The sequence below is a fragment of the Ursus americanus genome, chromosome 8 (genome assembly GCF_024610735.1).
Source record: "Ursus americanus isolate L20-20 chromosome 8, mUrsAme1.1.p, whole genome shotgun sequence".
Lineage (NCBI taxonomy): Eukaryota > Metazoa > Chordata > Mammalia > Carnivora > Ursidae > Ursus > Ursus americanus.
This window is the reverse complement of record NC_142134.1, coordinates 10,106,310-10,125,641: the sequence shown is the minus strand read 5'-3', so window position 1 is coordinate 10,125,641 and position 19,332 is coordinate 10,106,310. Positions and strand designations below refer to the sequence as shown.

General features: G+C 34.5%; 1 protein-coding gene across 2 annotated transcripts in view; it reads left to right on the top strand.

The window, feature by feature from the left end:
* GRID2 (glutamate ionotropic receptor delta type subunit 2) overlaps positions 1-19,332 on the top strand; it is a 1,348,780-nt gene that overhangs the window by 817,313 nt on the left and 512,135 nt on the right. For both annotated transcript variants that reach the window (XM_087863984.1, XM_045791965.2), the window contains exon 5: positions 19,008-19,061. In XM_087863984.1, the coding sequence (XP_087720110.1) occupies positions 19,008-19,061 (54 nt within the window). The remainder of the gene's footprint in view (positions 1-19,007; positions 19,062-19,332) is intronic.

Here is a 19,332-nt window from a genome sequence, read left to right as displayed (position 1 = left end):
GAAACTTACACTCCCCCCCCACCCCCACCCCCAGGCAGATTCTGATGTGTGCTCAAGTTTGAGCAGCACCACACTAGCCCTGGGAATTACTTATATTTCACAGGTTCTTTTACTCATCAACTGAACAGAATTCAACCGAAATGAGAAATGAGGAAAATAAGGTAAACTGGGTGCCTTATATAAAGAACCAGGAATTTCTGAAAGTTAGTTGCCACCTAAGCTGTATATGTACATAATATCTCAATTTCCACAGATTTCCGGTTTACTAATAAGGGAAGTGAGTAATGAGGGGCTCTATTTGCGGATTATTAACAAAGGAAAATCTCTAAACTTGCAAAACGTTTGCACATTTTGGTTACAGTTTTGTTTTTCCCTTTGATCTGTGTCTATCAAGTTTATAAATTGAACATAATACCAAACAATGTAACTTGAGGTCAAAATAATGATTTTATTGCCCCCTTTTAAAGACATAAACATGTTTTTCTAATACTGAAAAATGATAGTACTGACCCTCAATCAATAGGTGTTTCCCTTGTGATGGATTTGTTCTAATACAGCTAAAGAGTCCCTCTAGTTGCTGAGAGCACTCAATAGAGAGCCCATTAGGGATTCCTCATGACACCCAGCTGATACATTCATTCAAACAAGTACTTAGTAAATGTCTGCAAGGTAGTTAATTACTGCCACACACTGAACAGGATATAAAGTAAGGCAATTCTCTGTCCTCCCAGATTTTATAATCTAGCCAGGAATTGAAAGGAAAGGGACCAAACATTTGTCTCATGCTATCATGTGCCAGGCACTGAACAGGGCAGGAGACATAAATTGTATCAGTTAATCCATGTAACCACTCAGGGAAGTTGGCATTATTCCCAATTTATAAATAAGAAGACATGAGCCTTAGAGATGCTGAGAATTTGTTCGAATTCATCAGATAAGGAAGTGATGGGGTGAAATTTAAAATCAAAACTGTTTTTTTTTTTTTTAATGTCCAGGGAGTTTCCACTCTTCCACTTCTCCTATAAAACATAAACAGAAATTCCTAGATGTATATAATAAGCACCTAAATGAATGGTGCACATTACTCACATTACTCACTGGGAAGATTTTTTAAAGGAGCAGTAACTGTGGATTGGGAAGGAAAGACCTTGCAGTACAAGTTCAACACAGACATTTATTGAAAGAAAAAGGGGTCATGGCTTGGGGAGGAGAAAAAAGGCTTAAAAATATTCCAGATGGGAGGCACTATTAAACAGAAAGATTTAGTCAGGAATGAAAAAGTCAAGTTCTGGTAGAGTGATGAAATCAGCCCAGCACATTTTAGGTGTCCAATAAATGATTTGGAATGGCTCTACTTCGCCCTGGCTATTCATGAAGGCGAACCCTTTAACAATTAAGGGATGGTGGTGAACAGTACCACTTAGCTTCACTTAAGTGATACATTTACTAGCTGTGTCCTTGTACATTCAGCCAAGCATTTGAAGTCCCTGCTTCTTTTGGCTTCAACTTTGGGTATGCATTATCTTTCCTTATATAAGTGATAATTCTGTTCCTCTCTTCTGCAGTTAGCAGGATTCAATCACTTTAGTTTTATTATCTCTCAAAGAAAACTTCACAGGTAAATTTTCATAAAATCTCTCAAGTCCCTGGAGTTGAATAAATTCTTAGGAATATCAAATCTCCCTGGTACTTGTTTGCAGATACTGCAATGTGTCAGAAAAAAACACAATTTTACCTTGAGTAATCCAGTTTCATTCAACTTAGTATTAAAGAAATATTAATAGATAATAGGGTAAATAAAGCATGTCTAAAGAAAAAGTGCATTTGATTGGTCTATCCTATTTAACTTCAGTGGATTTTCATATGGCTCTTGTGTTTATTTTGAATCAAAGTCCCCATACAGAGGTAAAGGAGATTTCAAGGGGAAATTTCAAAAGTGCCTTTGTTTTGCTTTCTTGTTAAAGCCCTCTCTGTGGTAAGAAATATTTTTGTCATTTGGTTGCTGTGAATTTCAAAAGGATCTCCTATGATAGAAGAGTCGTTCCCCGAAGATCTTTGATCTGCTATGAGGAATGTCATTGTTCCCAAAGAAGATAGTAAAAGCAGCAAGAAAATAATAAACATTCTCTATAGGATATCACAGTTTTAATTGACTATGGACACTCAAACCGATTTGTTTAATCTACGGAGACATGGCAAGGTCAGTAACAGAGGAGCTGATAATGCCTTACTTTTATAATGTGAGGGTATATTCCAGATTTGTAATGTAAACATGAAGTGTGGTACTTTGAAAAGATAACAGGCTTTAAAACTACAGATATTAATTACACTTTTATGTGATTTTGAACATATTTTAACAAAAATTATTAGAAAATACTTTGCTTAGGTAGTTTTCATACAGATCATTTTAAAATTCAGTTTCCTTTTATCATAGTGTGGTCAAAGAATATGCACCCACTTTTTTAAAAATAAATTTTATTTTAATCAAAATTTTACATGCACTCAATAAACACTTTTGAAGGTATTTATAAAACTAATAATGAAAAACAGGAATTGCTTCCCTACTCCTCTCTACTCTCTCTCTTCCTGCTCTATGGAGACAACCCTTAACTTTTGTTTTGTTTTAGCTACTTCTATTTTCCAAATATTTTTAAATAACACTTTTACACGACTTTCCCTGATTTTTCAGATATTGATATTGTCTATTGATGGGCTAATAAGAAAGATAAGAATTTAGCTTATATACAGTTATCTCACACAAAGTTACCCTTCCCTCCCTAAATAGTTTTAACACATTTATAATTAAATCCTTATTCGGTATTATCATTAATATGATCATGTAAACATTTTTTTTCCTGGCTCCAGAGAGGCTCTATTTATTCTATATGTGTGCTTCCACCGAATCACCTTACTTTTTTGTTCAGTACCTCACCAAACCACACATATATCCATTGGCCATACATATATATTTTTTCCTTTAAGATATATATGTGTCATATATTTTTGTGTGTGTATATATATATCTTAAAGAAAAATTTTAGACTAAGATCTTATTGCTTCTGCTTCAAGTGTTTTTTTTTTTTCCAATTTAGTTACAGAAGGTAAAATATATAGCTAGCATACAGAGCATTCCCATCATTTTTAGATTTGAAACTTCCCATTTAGAATTTTTCAATATCACCATTCATTGACAATCTTTAAATCCTACGTAAATATCTCCATTATTGGCTGCTGAAGAGCAGTAGCTTTTGAAAAGGATTAATGGAATAGAAAGCCTGCAATAGAGCAATTTTCTTGCCTCCTTATGTAGTGAAATATTTTTCACCTTGAACTCTTCGGAATGACCCCAGTCTAAGTGTTGATTTTGTTGCCCTCTTTGGATGAGCATAGTTACATTAGATTTCAAACTTGTCTGATTGACTTTTCCATCTATCTTTTGTATTGTATTGTAAACTTGAATAGTTGAAGGAGTTCAGTTGCTTTCATTCTTTTTTTTTTTAATGTCATACTTTGTTCCCCAAATAAAATGTCTTAAGAAAGGAAATAGTCTAGCATTTTTGTTTTACTTTTATTAAAACAACAACAAACTCTAGTGTCTTTACAAGGAATTTTTGTTTATTGTTTATAGCCTTGATATTTTTAGAATTTAGCATAGATCCCTATAGCTTACTAAACTCAAAAAGCCACTATTGATTTCTATAAATTGGAATAGTCACTGACTTAATAAAGAGGATTTAATTCAGCTTTCAAGGAGACACTTATTCTTTATTCAAGATTTACTGTCTCCTCAACTCCATTCAGAAATTTGGCATATTGGATGGCCCTTGACATTTTGGTGAACCATCTGATAATTTCAATCATAATTTGAATTTCAAACAACAAATACTTAGGATGTTCCAGGTTTCAAATAATATCCAATTCTCAACCCTAAAAATGGTCTTTACTTGGCTCTCAAGAACTTTTTTAAAAATTTGAAATGCTTTATTTTAGCTTTCTTTAAGTCATATTCAAAGCTAAAGAGACGAATTTTCCCAATAGTGTGAACTTTTACAAATAAAATGAGAACAGAGAAAAAATTCATTATTTAGAGGAATGACATACTTTCCTAGCTATAAAGTTAGATCATCCTTTGACCTATTTTTTCCTCTTTCAGTTATTGTTTTAATCACAATTCTCATTGGATATTTTGAGACTTTGACCTAATTATTTTCTTTGAATTTGCAGAGACCTCTTATCACAAAGTAAGTTTAAGTAAAGAAAATAAAAGTATGATTTTAAAATCCATATATAAAATGATTCAGAATTTTTTGCAAATTAGTGACTTTTATTAAGTGATTTTTATTAAGCACATCAAAAAATGCAAATAATTTGAAGAATATCAAGAAACTAATCTTAGTGAGATTGCATTAGCTCTGAGAATGGTATGGTATACTTATAAGTATCAAAAATTTCAAATAAAGTTCGTTAACTGTTTCTAACTATATATATGTGTGCTAGATAAAATTGAAGAAAATTAGGAAGATAAATACTTTACTTTAAGATCAAACTTTTTAATTCTTTTTAAAGAATTAATGTTTCAACTAACAGAGACTTTACAATAATTTAATGGCATTATTCTGTGACAAAAACATACCTAGAGAGAATTCAACCCTGTTAAAGAGTCGGTTGATAAGAAATACTGCTTATCTGCTTCTTCCCACTCTCTACACCAGAATCTTAGCTGTGATAGCAAGCTCTGTTCCTCTGAACCTGCATACCTACTTCTAGAATGTTAAGAGAGATTCTTTTACTATGGTCTTTATAACTAGGAACATTAATTTATATAATATAACTGAGCCCATGTGATGATTTTTAAGTGATATGTAATTTTTAATTTTAATAAATTTTATTTACATATAATTAGAAATGTTTTTACAAATCATAAATTACACACAGCATTTATTATAAATCTTCAGTCTCTCATCACTCAATATTATTTAAAAAATAACTGTAAAAGCATTATTTAGTTTTTTTTTTTTTTTTTCGTCACATCCAGATTTAGCTATCTTCTGTGTGTCCTAAACCGTTGTCTAAACCCAGTCTACTCTGGTGCATCAATTCTTTGTGTCAAAATATATGAAATTATTTGCATAAAAATATCAACCTCAGCTTTCCATTTATTCAAAGTTCATTTTAGTTATATTTTATTTATCAATAATATTTCAAAAAACATTTATCTCTCCACTATGTTCTGCAAAATGCCATCCAGAAATTGTTCATTATACTCAGAATGTCTTCCATCCATTTCTGTATGACCAGTTAGTATTCTTTTCCTACTTTTGCAATATCTCTCTGTAACATCAAATTTCTGCTCTTTACATTCTGCACTTGAAAACTCAATGGTGGGTGTACCTGGGTGGCTCAGTGGGTTAAGCATCTGACTCTTGATCTCAACTCAGGTTTTAACCTCAGTATCATGAGTTCAAGCCACATGTTGGGCTCCACACTGGGTGTGGAGCCTACTTAAGAAAAAACAAAAAAGAAACAAAGAGTCAATGATGATGGGATAATATTTGTTTTTTTTTGGGGGGGGGATAGTATCTTATGGATAAAACCATAATTTTGGAAGAAAGGAATAGTAATTTACATAACACAGAGTTGAATTCATAACCTTATTAACATTTTTTTAAACAAAATGAGACAACCAACCTCTGGAGAAAGAGCCATTTGAAAATAATTTTATAACTCACTTAAAGAACTTAAAAACTAGAATAATCTTATTATAGGTCAAAATTTTATCTTTAGGAATGAAGATGGCCTTCTCTAATAAGTGCATTATCTTTTAAATTATTAAATTAATACTCCAGTAAATTATTAAATTAAACACTCCAGTAAATTGTTTAGAACATACAAGGTAAGATGCAAGTCAATGTGTCTTTTTGATTTTCTCAATTTTGTACCTAAAAGATAAGGGATGAGTAAATCTAAAGAAAGGAATTTTCTATTGATATAAAAACTCTCCTGAGCTAATCTCACTGGGAATCATACTGCAAGTCAGAATGAAATGTAAGTAAGTAAGTGTAAAGATGTAAAAATGTAAGTAAGAATAAGCATACTAAACTTCACTACTGCATGCCCTTACTCCATGAGGCAGTAAAGACTCTGTAGTGGTGTGCACTACAGTGTTATACCAGTAAGTCTCTGTCATCCTGATAAGTCTTCAAAAGAAAAGAAACAAAACAAAGTAGTCAGAGAAAACAACACTCCATTTCAACGACTGTGATCAGATCAGAGAATGAAATTTATTTCAACTGTGTCTCTGTCTTTAATTCTCACAGGAGTAAGTACTACCAGAATATTCTTAAAGCCTTCTCATACTTCTGTCAGCTTGGAGAAAGGCTTTTGAAGCTTGTCAACCAGCCCGATCTATGACTGTTTTCAAATTTCTCTAGGGAGGAAAACAGGTGGCCCTCAGAACTGCAGCTGTTAGAGTGTGTCTTTGGGTCTGAGGGAGTCCAGGGGATTATTCTATAATAGATCCATCTTCGTGGTCTTCCTTTCATATTCTGACCTGAGTAGACTGTGAAAGTATGCTAAATATGAATGTATGCTGGGAAACAGTGCTTAGTACTTCAGTAAACTGGGAAACATATGGGAGATTCAAAATCAGTAGGTAACTCTTTACAATGGACAAGGAAGGCCTGACACGTATCTCCAGGCCACCTTTTGAATTATGAACCACAAATGTTCCACATGGCATTTACGGCCTCAACACTAGTGACAGAAACACACCTTAGTCCCATTTTATAATTCCTAATAAAAATTCAACTCTGAAAAGAAAAAACTGACTGAAGAGTGAAATACCTACAGTAACTTTTAGAATATATACATATTTTTTTTCTTTTCTTTTTATCTGACTGGAGTTAGTTAAAGCAAGCCTTAACACATAATATATTTAACAACATGACAGAACTGATTCCTGCTGCGGAACTTGGAATGGCATGTAAGAAATCATGAACAGGCAAATTCAATGATGTATTTCAGGATATAGTTGGTAGCCTTTATTCAAGGCTGACTTTATCACTTGCAGGTGGAAAAACAAACAAAAATGGTTATAAGATCAAAATAACATTTATGGTTACTAATCCCAAAAATTCAATTCTTGTAAATAGTAATCCATCACTCCAAACAGAAAATATGTGTGATTTGAAATAATTTGTGTATGATTTGTGCAGATATGGTCGAGGTATAAATCTCAACGCTTTAACGTATGTAAAGAAGTTTGCTTCCAATTAGAAGTGATTTTTAAACAATCAGCTGAAAATGACTGTATTCTTTCTGAAAAAGGATTTTGTCTTTCCTCCTGTGGAAAGGTGCATGCTCTTGGCTATTTGAGAAGGAATATCACCAATAGACTGGCAGTACTGTTACACTTTTCAGATTCCTAACAGTCTCCACTGGAGCCCGGCTGAAAGCTCACTTAGAACAAAGACCAAGTCTGCCTTGCTCAATGAAGCAACTCCTGTCCTAGTGCTGTGTCTAGTATGTTTCAGGTGCTCAAAAAGCTTGAATGGTTTTGTCTAAGTAATTGAATGGATATAGAATTAATGTCAAGTCATCACACTCAGTCCCTGACCAGGGCTTTTTTGTAAAGCAGTGGATCTCAAAATGATTCACTAAACCTGCAGCACAGGCACCAACTGGAAACTTGTTACAAATGCAAATTCCCAGACTCTGTGCCAGAAGTTCTAAATCAGAAACTATTGAAGCGGCCCAGCAATATGTTTAAGACATCCTGCAGGTGATTCTAATGCACGCTCAAATTGAGACTCACCTATGTGAAGAATTCCCAAATACGCTGTACACAGTGACATCAAAGCTTTTTAGGATTATGAGAGTTCTCAGCCGTCTATTATAGGAGGACAACTCCTATGGACAGATTGTGAATAATTTTAATTCCTCAAGAATTTTTCTACTTCTCAAGAATTTCTTCATTTAACTATAGCAACTATTCTCTATTCATGTGTAGTAAATTGTGTTTTATGTAGAAAGGCTGACTAAGTTTGAGTTACTGGTACAGATCCTGAGACAAGAACTTGGGTGCAGATGATTTATCAGGGAGTTGGTCCCAAAAAGCACAAGCGAGGAAGTGGTAAACCTAAGAGAGTAAAGAGAAAAGCCAATTAAGAACGTGTTACCAGGAATGGATTACAAATGTGGGCAAATGGATCTCAATCCTGTGGGGAACCTTCTGAGAAACTGTGTTTGGAATATACCTCAGAGTCAGCCCCCACTGGAGGTTGGGGAATTAGGAGCATTTATCCACTTCTTCCCATCTCTGTTGGTTGAGAGTTGACCTCCAGAGATGCTAACATACCCCCACTTCTAGGTTGTGTTTGCGTGTGGCCAAATGTGATGGAAAAAAGTCGTCAGGCAGAGAAGAGAAGAGATACAAGCTCTCGAGGTGGCACAGGTCAATATGCTGGAAACTCTTATCCCCTACCAGTTGCAGTTCACTTGAGCATGGGATGGGGGCAAAATAATCTTCTAATATCTACAGTCACACTATGGAGCAAAATAACCTTATAACAGGATGGTTTAAGTCCAGTTCACAACACTTATTTAATGTCTATTATGAGTCAGGTCCAGAGTTAGTTGTTGGGAATATAAAATAGATAAAACACTATCTCTGCCTCAAGAAGCTTTCGGTATGGTAGAGAAAGTAGTCAAATAAAAAAAATTAAAATATAATTAAACATGTTCAGTGATGGTGGTTCATATCCATTTATAAGACGCTTTGTGGTGGGAGAGGTATAGTGATCATCGAAGACCTCTTAGAAATGATGAGGATAATTATGCCTAAAAGATACCTAGAGGCCAGACAAATAAAGAGGAGTTGGGGAGTTGGGGACAGAAACCAGAATGATCACTATGTAAATGGAAGAAGTAAAAAGGAGAAAAGGATCATAAGTGATATCTGACAAGATGGTCTGTAAAAGCCATTTGAGAGGTCATGTGTTAGGTGGAAGGAAATCTGTTGTCCCATAGGTGGTAAATGGAGAGATGTGGAAAGCACAGACTATGTAAATAGCTATTGTTGCAGATTCCCTAAGAAGAAAGAAAGAAGAAAGAAAGAAAGAAGAAAGAAAGAAAGAAAGAAAGAAAGAAAGAAAGAAAGAAAGAAAGAAAGAAAGAAAGAAAGAAAGGAAGAAAGGAAGGAAGGAAGAAAGAAAGAAAGAAAGAAAAAAGAAAGAAAAGAAGAAAAGAAAAATAAAGTAAAGAAAAGAAAAAAGAAAAGTAAAGTAAAAAGAAAGGGACTTAGAGCTCTACTGAAATGATTAGTCTCCTTTGGAGGAAACTCTTCCTGTTTTATTGCCAAGAGAGGGGAGGAGTGAAATTAAGACAGTGTTTATTCATTTGTAAAATGGGAAAAATAATAGCAACTACCTTCAAAGGGTATATAAGACCAAATGATGAACGGCATTAAAATGTTTAACAGTGTTTCTGGTAAGTAATACACACCCCCAAAATGTTAGCTGTTATTATTCAGAATTTTTTTTTTTTTTTGCTTTGTTTCTGATTTTAGAGGGGCAGGAACTTGAGGTCTTGAAACCATTTCTACCTGTTGATCTTTATTCATTATTTATTTAAATAGGAGAAAGGTTACTTGTGAAGTTATTAGGGAGATGGGCTAGTGGAGCTGGCTGAAGGTTGAACTCTTCATTGCCATGGGGAATGGGAAGGAGCAAAACTGTCTATGTATACAGGTAGAAGAATCAATCACTAGTTAGAATTAAGTGTCCGGTGGGGTTGGAAGCCATGAATTTGCAGTGACTCTAAATCACCCGTTTGTGTGATCCATTTCTAGGAAAGGTGGAACAATGTAAACAGTATTCAGGGTAATTCTAATAATTTTGTAGAAATTGTGCAATTATAAACACTGACAGGCAGATAAGCATACATGTAAACAAGATTAGGAAAATAAAAATTATAATTTATCAAGAGGTTTAAGATCAATGAAAATTCTAAAATGTATCAGATGATTTTGAATATTCTTGCATTCTGTGATCATAGCATAGGTTCCTTTGTCAAACTCTGTAATTCTGTTCTACAAATGACATTTTGTTTGAGCAGTTAACAGTTGGTGCCTCAGTTTCAACTGACATTTTGTTACTAAACACAGTTCTAACACCATAAGGTGATTTGTCAGTGGTAAGAAAAAGTTGGTTTATATTTCACCATAGTGAAATAGCACAGACGGGAGAGTCAATTGCTTGAAATTCTGGAAAGTGTCCATGCTGTCAAGTCCAACACCATTGAAAACATTTTTTATAGTAGGCCACAAGGTATACTTTTTATGAAAGAAACTATCAAGAAATTTAGAAACCTCAGAAAGCTTGAAGGTCTTATTTCGATTCTATAAAATGTTCAAGGATCATACCTCCAATGAGCTTAAATATCCTGAGAATGACCAAAACAAGTCGTTTAAGAAGGTGACCATGGAAGTTCACATTTTGCATTCCTTAATTTTTCTTCTGGGTACTTTGTGTATCAAAACTAGTAAGACCTTTCGAATACATGTTTCCCCCTCCAAAGTCTTTGGAGTCTAGAATCATCAACATAGTATACCACTCTTGATATTCTAGAAAGCAGAGTCACTGTGAGATATTAGAAGGGTCCAAAGATAAGAGAAATATTGAACTAGGAATGTCTTTTAATGAGTAATAATCAGCATCCATATTGGCTTCATCAGTGATGAGCTGTTGATAACCCAAAATATGGCCAAGTTACACAAAGAAGAGTAGTGAACTGATTAACTGACTAACTGCAGAAATTAGATGCCTAATAGCCTTATTGCCGCAATAAGAATCATTGTACATTTTCTCTTCTAGAAGCTTTTGACCCTTCATCCTGTGGTGATAATCAAAAGTTCTGTTTTGAAGAGAGAGCAGGAACAGATAACTGTTTCTCTGATTAAGCAATAGTGGCGCTCTCTCTCTCTCTCTCTCTCTCTATGTATATATATATATATAATGTTGATCAGTTAATCAGTATAGCAAGTTACATTCTAAAAAGAAAATGGGAATAAGACTCACTAAAAGAAAAACAAATTTTCTTATACCACTTCAAGGTAAAGGTCATGGAGCAGAATGGTGGGTAAAATTGCCTGCATTTCTCAAATATTTCTATGGTCAAGATCTCTTCATTCGAGAAAATGTGAATTGAGTCATTTTCTCATTATTTATTGATTAAAAATTAAATTCCATCCAGTGACTTCCTTTCAAGACAAGTTTATCAAATGGTTTAGTCCTAGGTGAGGTGGGATATCCACAGATACATAAACATGAGTTAGGGCTATAGAATTGTCTAGTGAAAATCTGCCTTGTGCCTGGCAACAAATTTTACTGAAACCCTATTATATATCACTGATTATTCTAAGGGTATAGACCAATGATCAAAATGAAATTCCTAGCACTGTGAAGTTTATATCCCTAGTGCACGGAAAGAGGCAGTAAACAGTGTGTGTGTGTGTGTGTGTGTGTGTGTGTGTGTGTGTGTGTGCGCGCACGCGCACCTCATGTGGGGTAAGTACATGGGGGAGCAGGGGTGGGTGATTACAGAAGTCCGGCCTGATGAAGTGATATTTATGCCCAGCCCCACAAGAAATGCCGAGGGCTGTGTGGCTATGCACATCTCTCCCCCTGGTGTGGGAGCAATTCAGGAAGCAAAGCCCGGGCAAAAGCAGGACTGTCCTGGAGGATCCACAGGAAAGCCAGTCAGGCTAAAGAAGAGGGAATAAGGGGGATAGAACACACAACACAGCTCTCACAGTCAGTTACATAACTAAACACGATTTAATTAAGTTTAGATAGTGGTTTGTTCAGAGTACTTGATGAGTGCGAGTTTGGGGGACAGTTCTTCCTGGGGTTAGGGAGGTAAGGGTTGGGAAAGGATTTGACATTTACTTCAGTCTGAGTTTTGAGAAACACTTTGTCAAGGGGAGAAGAAGATAGAAGATCAAAAGGAACCAAGAAACAAAAAAAAAGAACAAAGCAAAGCATGGAAGTTCACAGCGGTGAAAAGTCTGTATGTTGCATTTTGATGTGATCGATTGACTTCTCTGTGAGAAGCTTTTTTTCCCCTTTGCTTCAAGATAACAAGAAAGCCTTATTTCATAAATCCCAGCAATTAAGAGCCAATGTGTCCCCAAATCATCATTTTAAATCAAGATCAAAATCCAAGTAAAAACTTGTATTTATTTGTTTGCCAGTTACATTTGGGAATTAATTTACTCTGTCAAGGACCAGTTAGCTATTAAAAAAAAAATTTAAAAAATAGTTTAATGTAATTCCCTTTTTGCACCAAAGGTTACCATGTTAGAATGTAGTGAAACAGGCATGACAAAGGACTAATAGTCTCTCAACAACCGCTACTTTTCCTAATTGTTTTGGGATAAGTACTCTTTAATCACCACAGCAGAACATTTAAACAAAACCCAATGCAAACAAAAATTTAGAAAGAATTCGAACAGTTATACAGTTGTCCCCTGCACTGGAAATAATTGTCAAATCCTTCTTTATATCCTCTTCAGTCAAAGTATTGAAATCATGAATTGATTTTTAATCGTTGTTCAATCTCTGTTCAGTAATCTAGGACACAGGAAGGTGGGTCTATGTCCTAGGATGAACGCAGATTCTCTACTGTGTATGTGTGTGTATGTGCGTGTTAGTGTCCATCTTTCCATATTAAGAAGCATAGCAGGTAGCATACTTTTGGCCAGATCTCAGCGGTGGCATATTTCCATCTCCTGGGGGGTGTGGGAAGACCCAACTGCACAGCAGTAACAATAATTCTAGCATATCCGTTTATGAAATAACTTTGGCAGTAATGGCAAGAGGATTTGGATGAAAGTGTATTTGTGGTCTTCCAGCTGGAAGATCAGAGCAGAGATTCTAAAGCAAAAGGCACAGAGTGGGATGGCAGATAGTAGCTGCTTGGATAAGAACGGAAGAGAGTTGTGGACCCATGCTGAGCTCAAGGGGAAATGCAAACAAGACAGTCATTTCAGAATATCCTCGTGTTGCCCAGTATCAGCTCTAGGGCTTACTGATGCCATCTGCTGGATATATTTGGGATTTAAAAATGGAATCTACACAATACTCCAGTGTCTCCCTGTACTGTGGTTTGGGTGGTTCTAGTGAAAAGAAAAATGAAAAACAACCTATCATAAAAAAAAAAAAAAAAAAAAAAAAAAAAAAAAAAGCAATGGAAGTGAATCCCAGGTTGACTGTACCTTAAGGAGACTGGGGTTTTGTATTTTCACTTCACATTTCGGAACATTATTTAATTGAATTTCTTTTAGCAGAATTTTGTGGTAGTGCAGTTTCATCATATATGATACGCAGGACACTGGATGTGGGGTTTGGACTGTAAATCCATTGATCTCTTACTAAGTATCTACTATATGCTATAAACTTTATATACAACATATTCCCTTTTTATACTTTATTGGAGGAGAGTATAATGGTTTGTTTTCGTTTAGTTTTTTGTTTAATTAGAAAGGGAAGAAAAAGATTAAAAGGAGAAAAGAACAAGTATCACTATTTGGCCAAAACTATTATGTATGCATTTGAATTTTACATAAAATATGGTAAGTTGACTTTCGTTTCTGTATTTTTTATTGTTTTATGGGAAATGTCCTCTGTTAAGTCACCCTCTCTGTAGGATTATTTTAAGACCATGATTTTAAAATTAGAAAATTCCTTGTGGTGCTTCCATAAAATTTTAGAACTTTTAGGAACGTGTGGCTAAATTAACATTGATTCTAGTCTACATTTCCCCAAAAGTACTGATCCCATAGGATTTATAGTGAGGAAAATTGGTTTCCCCACAGTCAGATCAATTTGGAATATGCCAGATTCCAATTACCTTCTCCTGGAATTCCATAAAGCATATAAATTAAAACGGAAGAGTTGGTACTTACTGAGAGTTTGCCATTGTTGCATTTAAGCTTCGCTATGATTTTCTTATGTAGGCACTAGTGTTAATCCTAGTTGCAAATGAGGAAACTGAGGCTTATACGGTTGATAGTTTGCTCAAAGTCACACTGTAAGAAAACGGAGGCATTGACTCATTTACTTTAGAGCTCACACTCATAGGTCTAAAGCCATATGTCCCCAAATATTATTCATATTAATATGAATTTTATATTAATTAATTTCAATATTGATATTAACCTGCTCAGAGCTTTGAGGAGTGATGCAGTAATGACATCTATTAATTTGGTTAACCTAGCATTTCTAAATCTACTTGGTATAGAATGCTTATGAATTTTAGTGGAAGTAGTATCCCACAGAATATAGTTCTAGAAATACTGATATAAGCTACAGTCTTGCTGTAGATGTGAAGCCAGAAGAGGAGTAGCTCTTAATATTTCTCCGGCCACTTGTTCCAGCATAACTGTTGGGGTCCTTCCCCAGGCATGTTTCCACCTGGAGATTTGGAATAGACAGGAATAGGAAGTAAACACCTGAAATCCTCACTGCTGCAGGTGCACAGAGCGCTGGAACCCTTTGCATAGACGTGTAATACTTAGTACATCCTGCAAAGGGAACAAGTTTAATTTAGTTAAGCCACAAGGTTGAGTGAAAAACAGCATGTTGCTGTTATTGTTTAGTCAATTAAATTGTCCTCTGTGCACGTAGAAACTGTTCCACATTTATTACCAGTGAGGTACATGCTCTGGCAATTTCTTTGCTTCCGATTGTCTTATATTTAGCACATCTAAAGATCTGAGGACAAATGATGGAAGACATGGTGATAAATTGTCAGGCTTTTCTAAAGATTCAGAAGTTCTAAAGTTCCTGCCAGTGACAGATGGTCTGTCCTTACTCATCGCTTGTCTTCCTGACAGGGCTTGATTTTTTCCCCCTTTTTTGCTCAATTCCCTTAAAATAAGCTCAGCTTCCTGGGAGGCGGGCTAGTCTCATTTGTTGTAACTATGTTACCTTGTATCAGTGTTGAAGCAACTCTATGCACATGCACCATGCTCCTTTACACGATTAATATACGCGTGTCTAGTGATAAGAGAGAAGCATGCGGTAAGTAGGAGAGGAGCAGATTACCGAGGAAAATCCATATTTCCTTTCTATTATCCTGATAACCAAACATACAGGAGTCCGCATTGGATAGTTTTTTCCTTGCTGACTTGCCCAAGCTCAATGCTGACTTAATAGCTCCAGCATAAAATGAACTTTTGAGGAGTGTTTCTTGTCATTATGATAATAAAATATTTATTAATTTTTAGGATCCTCAGTATTTCATAACAATCTAAAATTCCTTGAAATTTTGGATTAAAAGATACAATTAGTGTTTACTAACTTGCTAGACATTTGTAAGAATCCACAGAATGAGAACGCACAACTATAACAACGATGTGCTCAGACATAAAATAGGTTCCCAGTGAAAAAAGGAAAAAACTCAATCAATTGCTCAATCCCTTTCACGGCTTCAAACATGTTTACTACTGAAAGAGGAGATGAGATACTTAGGTAAGGAAGATGGGGAAAGGAAATAGTTTTCCCACTTTGAGTTCTCATGTAACTGTGGAAATAAATATAAAGGTTTAAAAAATTCTAGGCTGTCTTACAATCACTTCTTAATCTTTTATCCTGAAGTAATTCAGTCCTTCAAGTTAGTAATGCCACTAGTCCCTGAGATTGAGACTGGAAGGGATTAATATTAATAAAAAATAGAAAAATTATCAGATGAATTGATTTGGCTTTACAATATCTAGCTGGCTTTTGTTATCCACACAGATAGCTGTGAATTTCTTTTTTATTTATATGTGTCTCTCCTAAGAATGTTGATTAGCTCAATGTGATAATATGTGGAAAGCATAAACCACATTGTAATTCCTTTCGTTCTTTTAACTCTGCTGTAATTTTACCTTTCTGAAGGAGATACATATAGACACAAACACACACGCTGTACGTTAGTATAGGCATGGTAGTAGATTTTATTTTATCTGTACAATATACCTATTCTAGTCATTTAAGTGAAAGAACTCAAAGCCTGCCAGGTTTCCAAAGTCTAGGCTGTTCAACTGCCTGTCGTCTTTTTATGCCCCTTACTAGATGCTCCTTCGATTACAAAGATCAGTTACCTTTTTAATTGATGGCTTTTTCACACTTACTTTTAGTAACATTCAATTATTAAAAAATCGGAGAACTCATGCCAGCTCATTGTTTATGCATAAAGATGTTAACATAAACCTAAGGAAAGTATATTCCTCCTCAAATGATGAATGGAAGCATTAACATTTTGTGTACAACATAGCAATAAAAAAATTTCAAAGTTTCTTAATAACAGGGTGCCCCCTTAATACATGGATTTGAGTTGTGTATACGTATTTTGGTATGTAATTAAAGGGACAGACATGTCTACCTTTTCCTTCTTAAGTACCTTTCCGGTATAATTTGTTTTCCTTCCCCAAAGAATACTGAGCTCTTAAAAAAAGTCCTGAATATTCAACATTTGTGAAAAGGCCAACAAATATTGCATGGTTTTGAAACCATGCCTTTAGAAAATTACAGGACTTAAAATTACTCTCATGAGCTGTTTATTAAAATTTATTAAGGTTAGTAAAAGTTGCATAACTAAGATTAATAAAATGCATTACATTAGATAAAATAGGCTAAATTACTCTAACAAGTAGACCCAAAATATAATGTGTCAAGTATTTCTGGATTAGCACAATACCACATCAGGTAGTAGGGGAAGAATAGGGTCTGTTCCAAGAACTCAAGCTATTGTAGTAAATGATTTGTTTCCTTATCTGCAGTGATATTCTAATAGTCTTTTTCCTTGTTTCAAAATTATACTATGAAATGTCTTATGTATTCATACTCATGAGTGAAATTAAAGACAGGAGTGAAAGAAAATAATCTCCCTGCTGACCCTAAGCAGAGGAGGGTGGTAGGGTTAGGAAAAAAAAAAAAAAAAATGTGGCCTTGATGAGATACTTGCCCTTCTCCTCTACTGAACACAAGACTGAGCCTGTGCTTCTCTACTGTTTCATGCTTTTGCCTGAAAGTTTATTTCAGGTCAGAGTGTGAAAGATGAATAAGACTAATGGTCTAGACAAATTATCAGTAAGTTACCATTGTAACCTTTACCTTCTACCTCTCTCATAAGTGCTGTTGTACAAGACAACTTTTCACTTAAAAGGTCCACAGGTTAATGAAGAGTTCTTAGATCCCGAATGGTGCCTAATCTGTCCAAATGATACAGATTATTGAAATGAAGACAATTTAACATAACTAAGTCATCTCCTCGCTTTACCTCTGATAATTGCTTTCAGTAGTTCTTTCAATCTATATTTTGGCTTTCATTTCTCTTTGAATTCTTGATGTTTCCGTATTTTGGTCATGCTTTTTTTAGTCATGGGCTTTAAAAAAATATATATATTTCTCTCTGTTTTACCTGGAGAACTACTTTCCTTAGATCAGAGTCTCTGCTTTGTATTTCTTTAAATTCTTATGGAGTTCCTGCTTATTGTCTAACACTTTTTATTGCTAATAAATTAGTGATGATTTGTCTAAGATTATTAAAGAAACATAATCATTAAATTAGAAATAAGTGCTGTCAGTAATGGTATAAAGTGATTTCTAAAACTGAAAACTGCCAGAGATATATTTTCTGCATTGTTTCACATATAAATGGAAAATATATATATATTTCAAAAAATGATAATAATGATATAACTTAAAAATAAATAACATATCTTCACTTCTATGATAATGTATTAGCTATACACTTCAGTAAATTCATAGGACCAATGTGATACATATTCAAATAGTACAAAATTTATACCAAAATTAAAAGAAAAAACAAAGATTCTGAAAGTAACTATATCCTTTCAGAAAACATTATATCATACAAGAAATATATTTCCAATTGTATTTCTTATGACTCAGTGCATCTTTCAACAGTCATTTCTCAGTTGGAGAAAGAATAACCAGCAAAACACAATCACCATATTATAACCACTCCTTGATAGTTATTAGAAAGCATCTTCACTTAAAACCCAATCTTTGGGCATTATTGCTGAAAATATGAGAATAATCTTTTATAAAACAGTCTCAACTATTATATGCCTGTATGCCCCATGGCATGAATCATAAGAACATACCTTAAAATATGTACAAGATTGGATAGAACTGAAAGTGATACAAAAGCTACCCCTACTATATGCACTCACACCCACACACTCCACACACGTGTGTGTTCCCCAGCTTACTTTTTAGCCCAAGCCAAGAATCATTTAGAATCAATTTATTCAAAGTTAGTCAAGATTGCCACCTATATATTGTTTGCTTTTCCTTTTGCATAAATTGTTTGTGTTTATGTAGTTAGCAAGCTAAAAGCTATTGAAGTTACCCACCCATAACTTAATGATAATATAATGTTTATTGCTTTTAGTTTTTACATTTAAATAATTTTACAACTGGATCTTCTTCGAGAACACAGCACAAAGTGTTTCAGAACACAGGGCAGTTTACTTTAAGAAAATAGCAAGCATATACACAGGGAAATAGCAGAAGATAAGAATGTTAAGTTAGAGCCAGATTGTGGAGGGATATGTACTTAGATAATAGAAAGCCATCAAAGTTTATTTGGAATAGGAAATGTGATTTGAACCATACTCCCAGTTAAATCACTATGTGGTAGTATTTATTTTTTTAGTTGAAACCTGTTTTTCTAGGCTTGTGATGAATTTTATTTTCAAACTTAATTATCAAGTCTACAGTGCATCTGCATGTCGAATACAAATGCTTCTATGGTGTTCAGCTAACAGTTTTCCATCTTTAATTTAATAACAAAGATCTTTCTAACATGTGATATGGCTTGTTCTTTTGTTTTGTTTTGTTTTGTTTTGTTTTTTGCCATTTTCAAGTATATTCATTTGGTTTGGTTTGTTTTTCACTATTAATGCTGACTGATAGCTGGTTTGTTTTCTGTTCTAGGTTGTGGAGACTAATTTGGTTGCTTTTGACTGTCACTGGATCATTATAAATGAGGTAACACCAACTAAACCTTATTGTCAATCCTGGGTCCTGTTTTCTTTTAGTCAGTCACTACATTTCCTATGGCCTTGGAATCCTAAGAGGAAAAAGAACACAAAGTAAACTTTCCGCTTCCTGACTGGATGCTAAGTAAAAATAGAATAAGGAGTTTTAAAAAATTATAAATGGCTTAGTATGAATAAAATAAATGGAGATTGTCTTCCCACTGAGTATCTTTTAGTCTTTTCCGTTGGCATACACTGACTACTTCGGGAAATCATCTTTA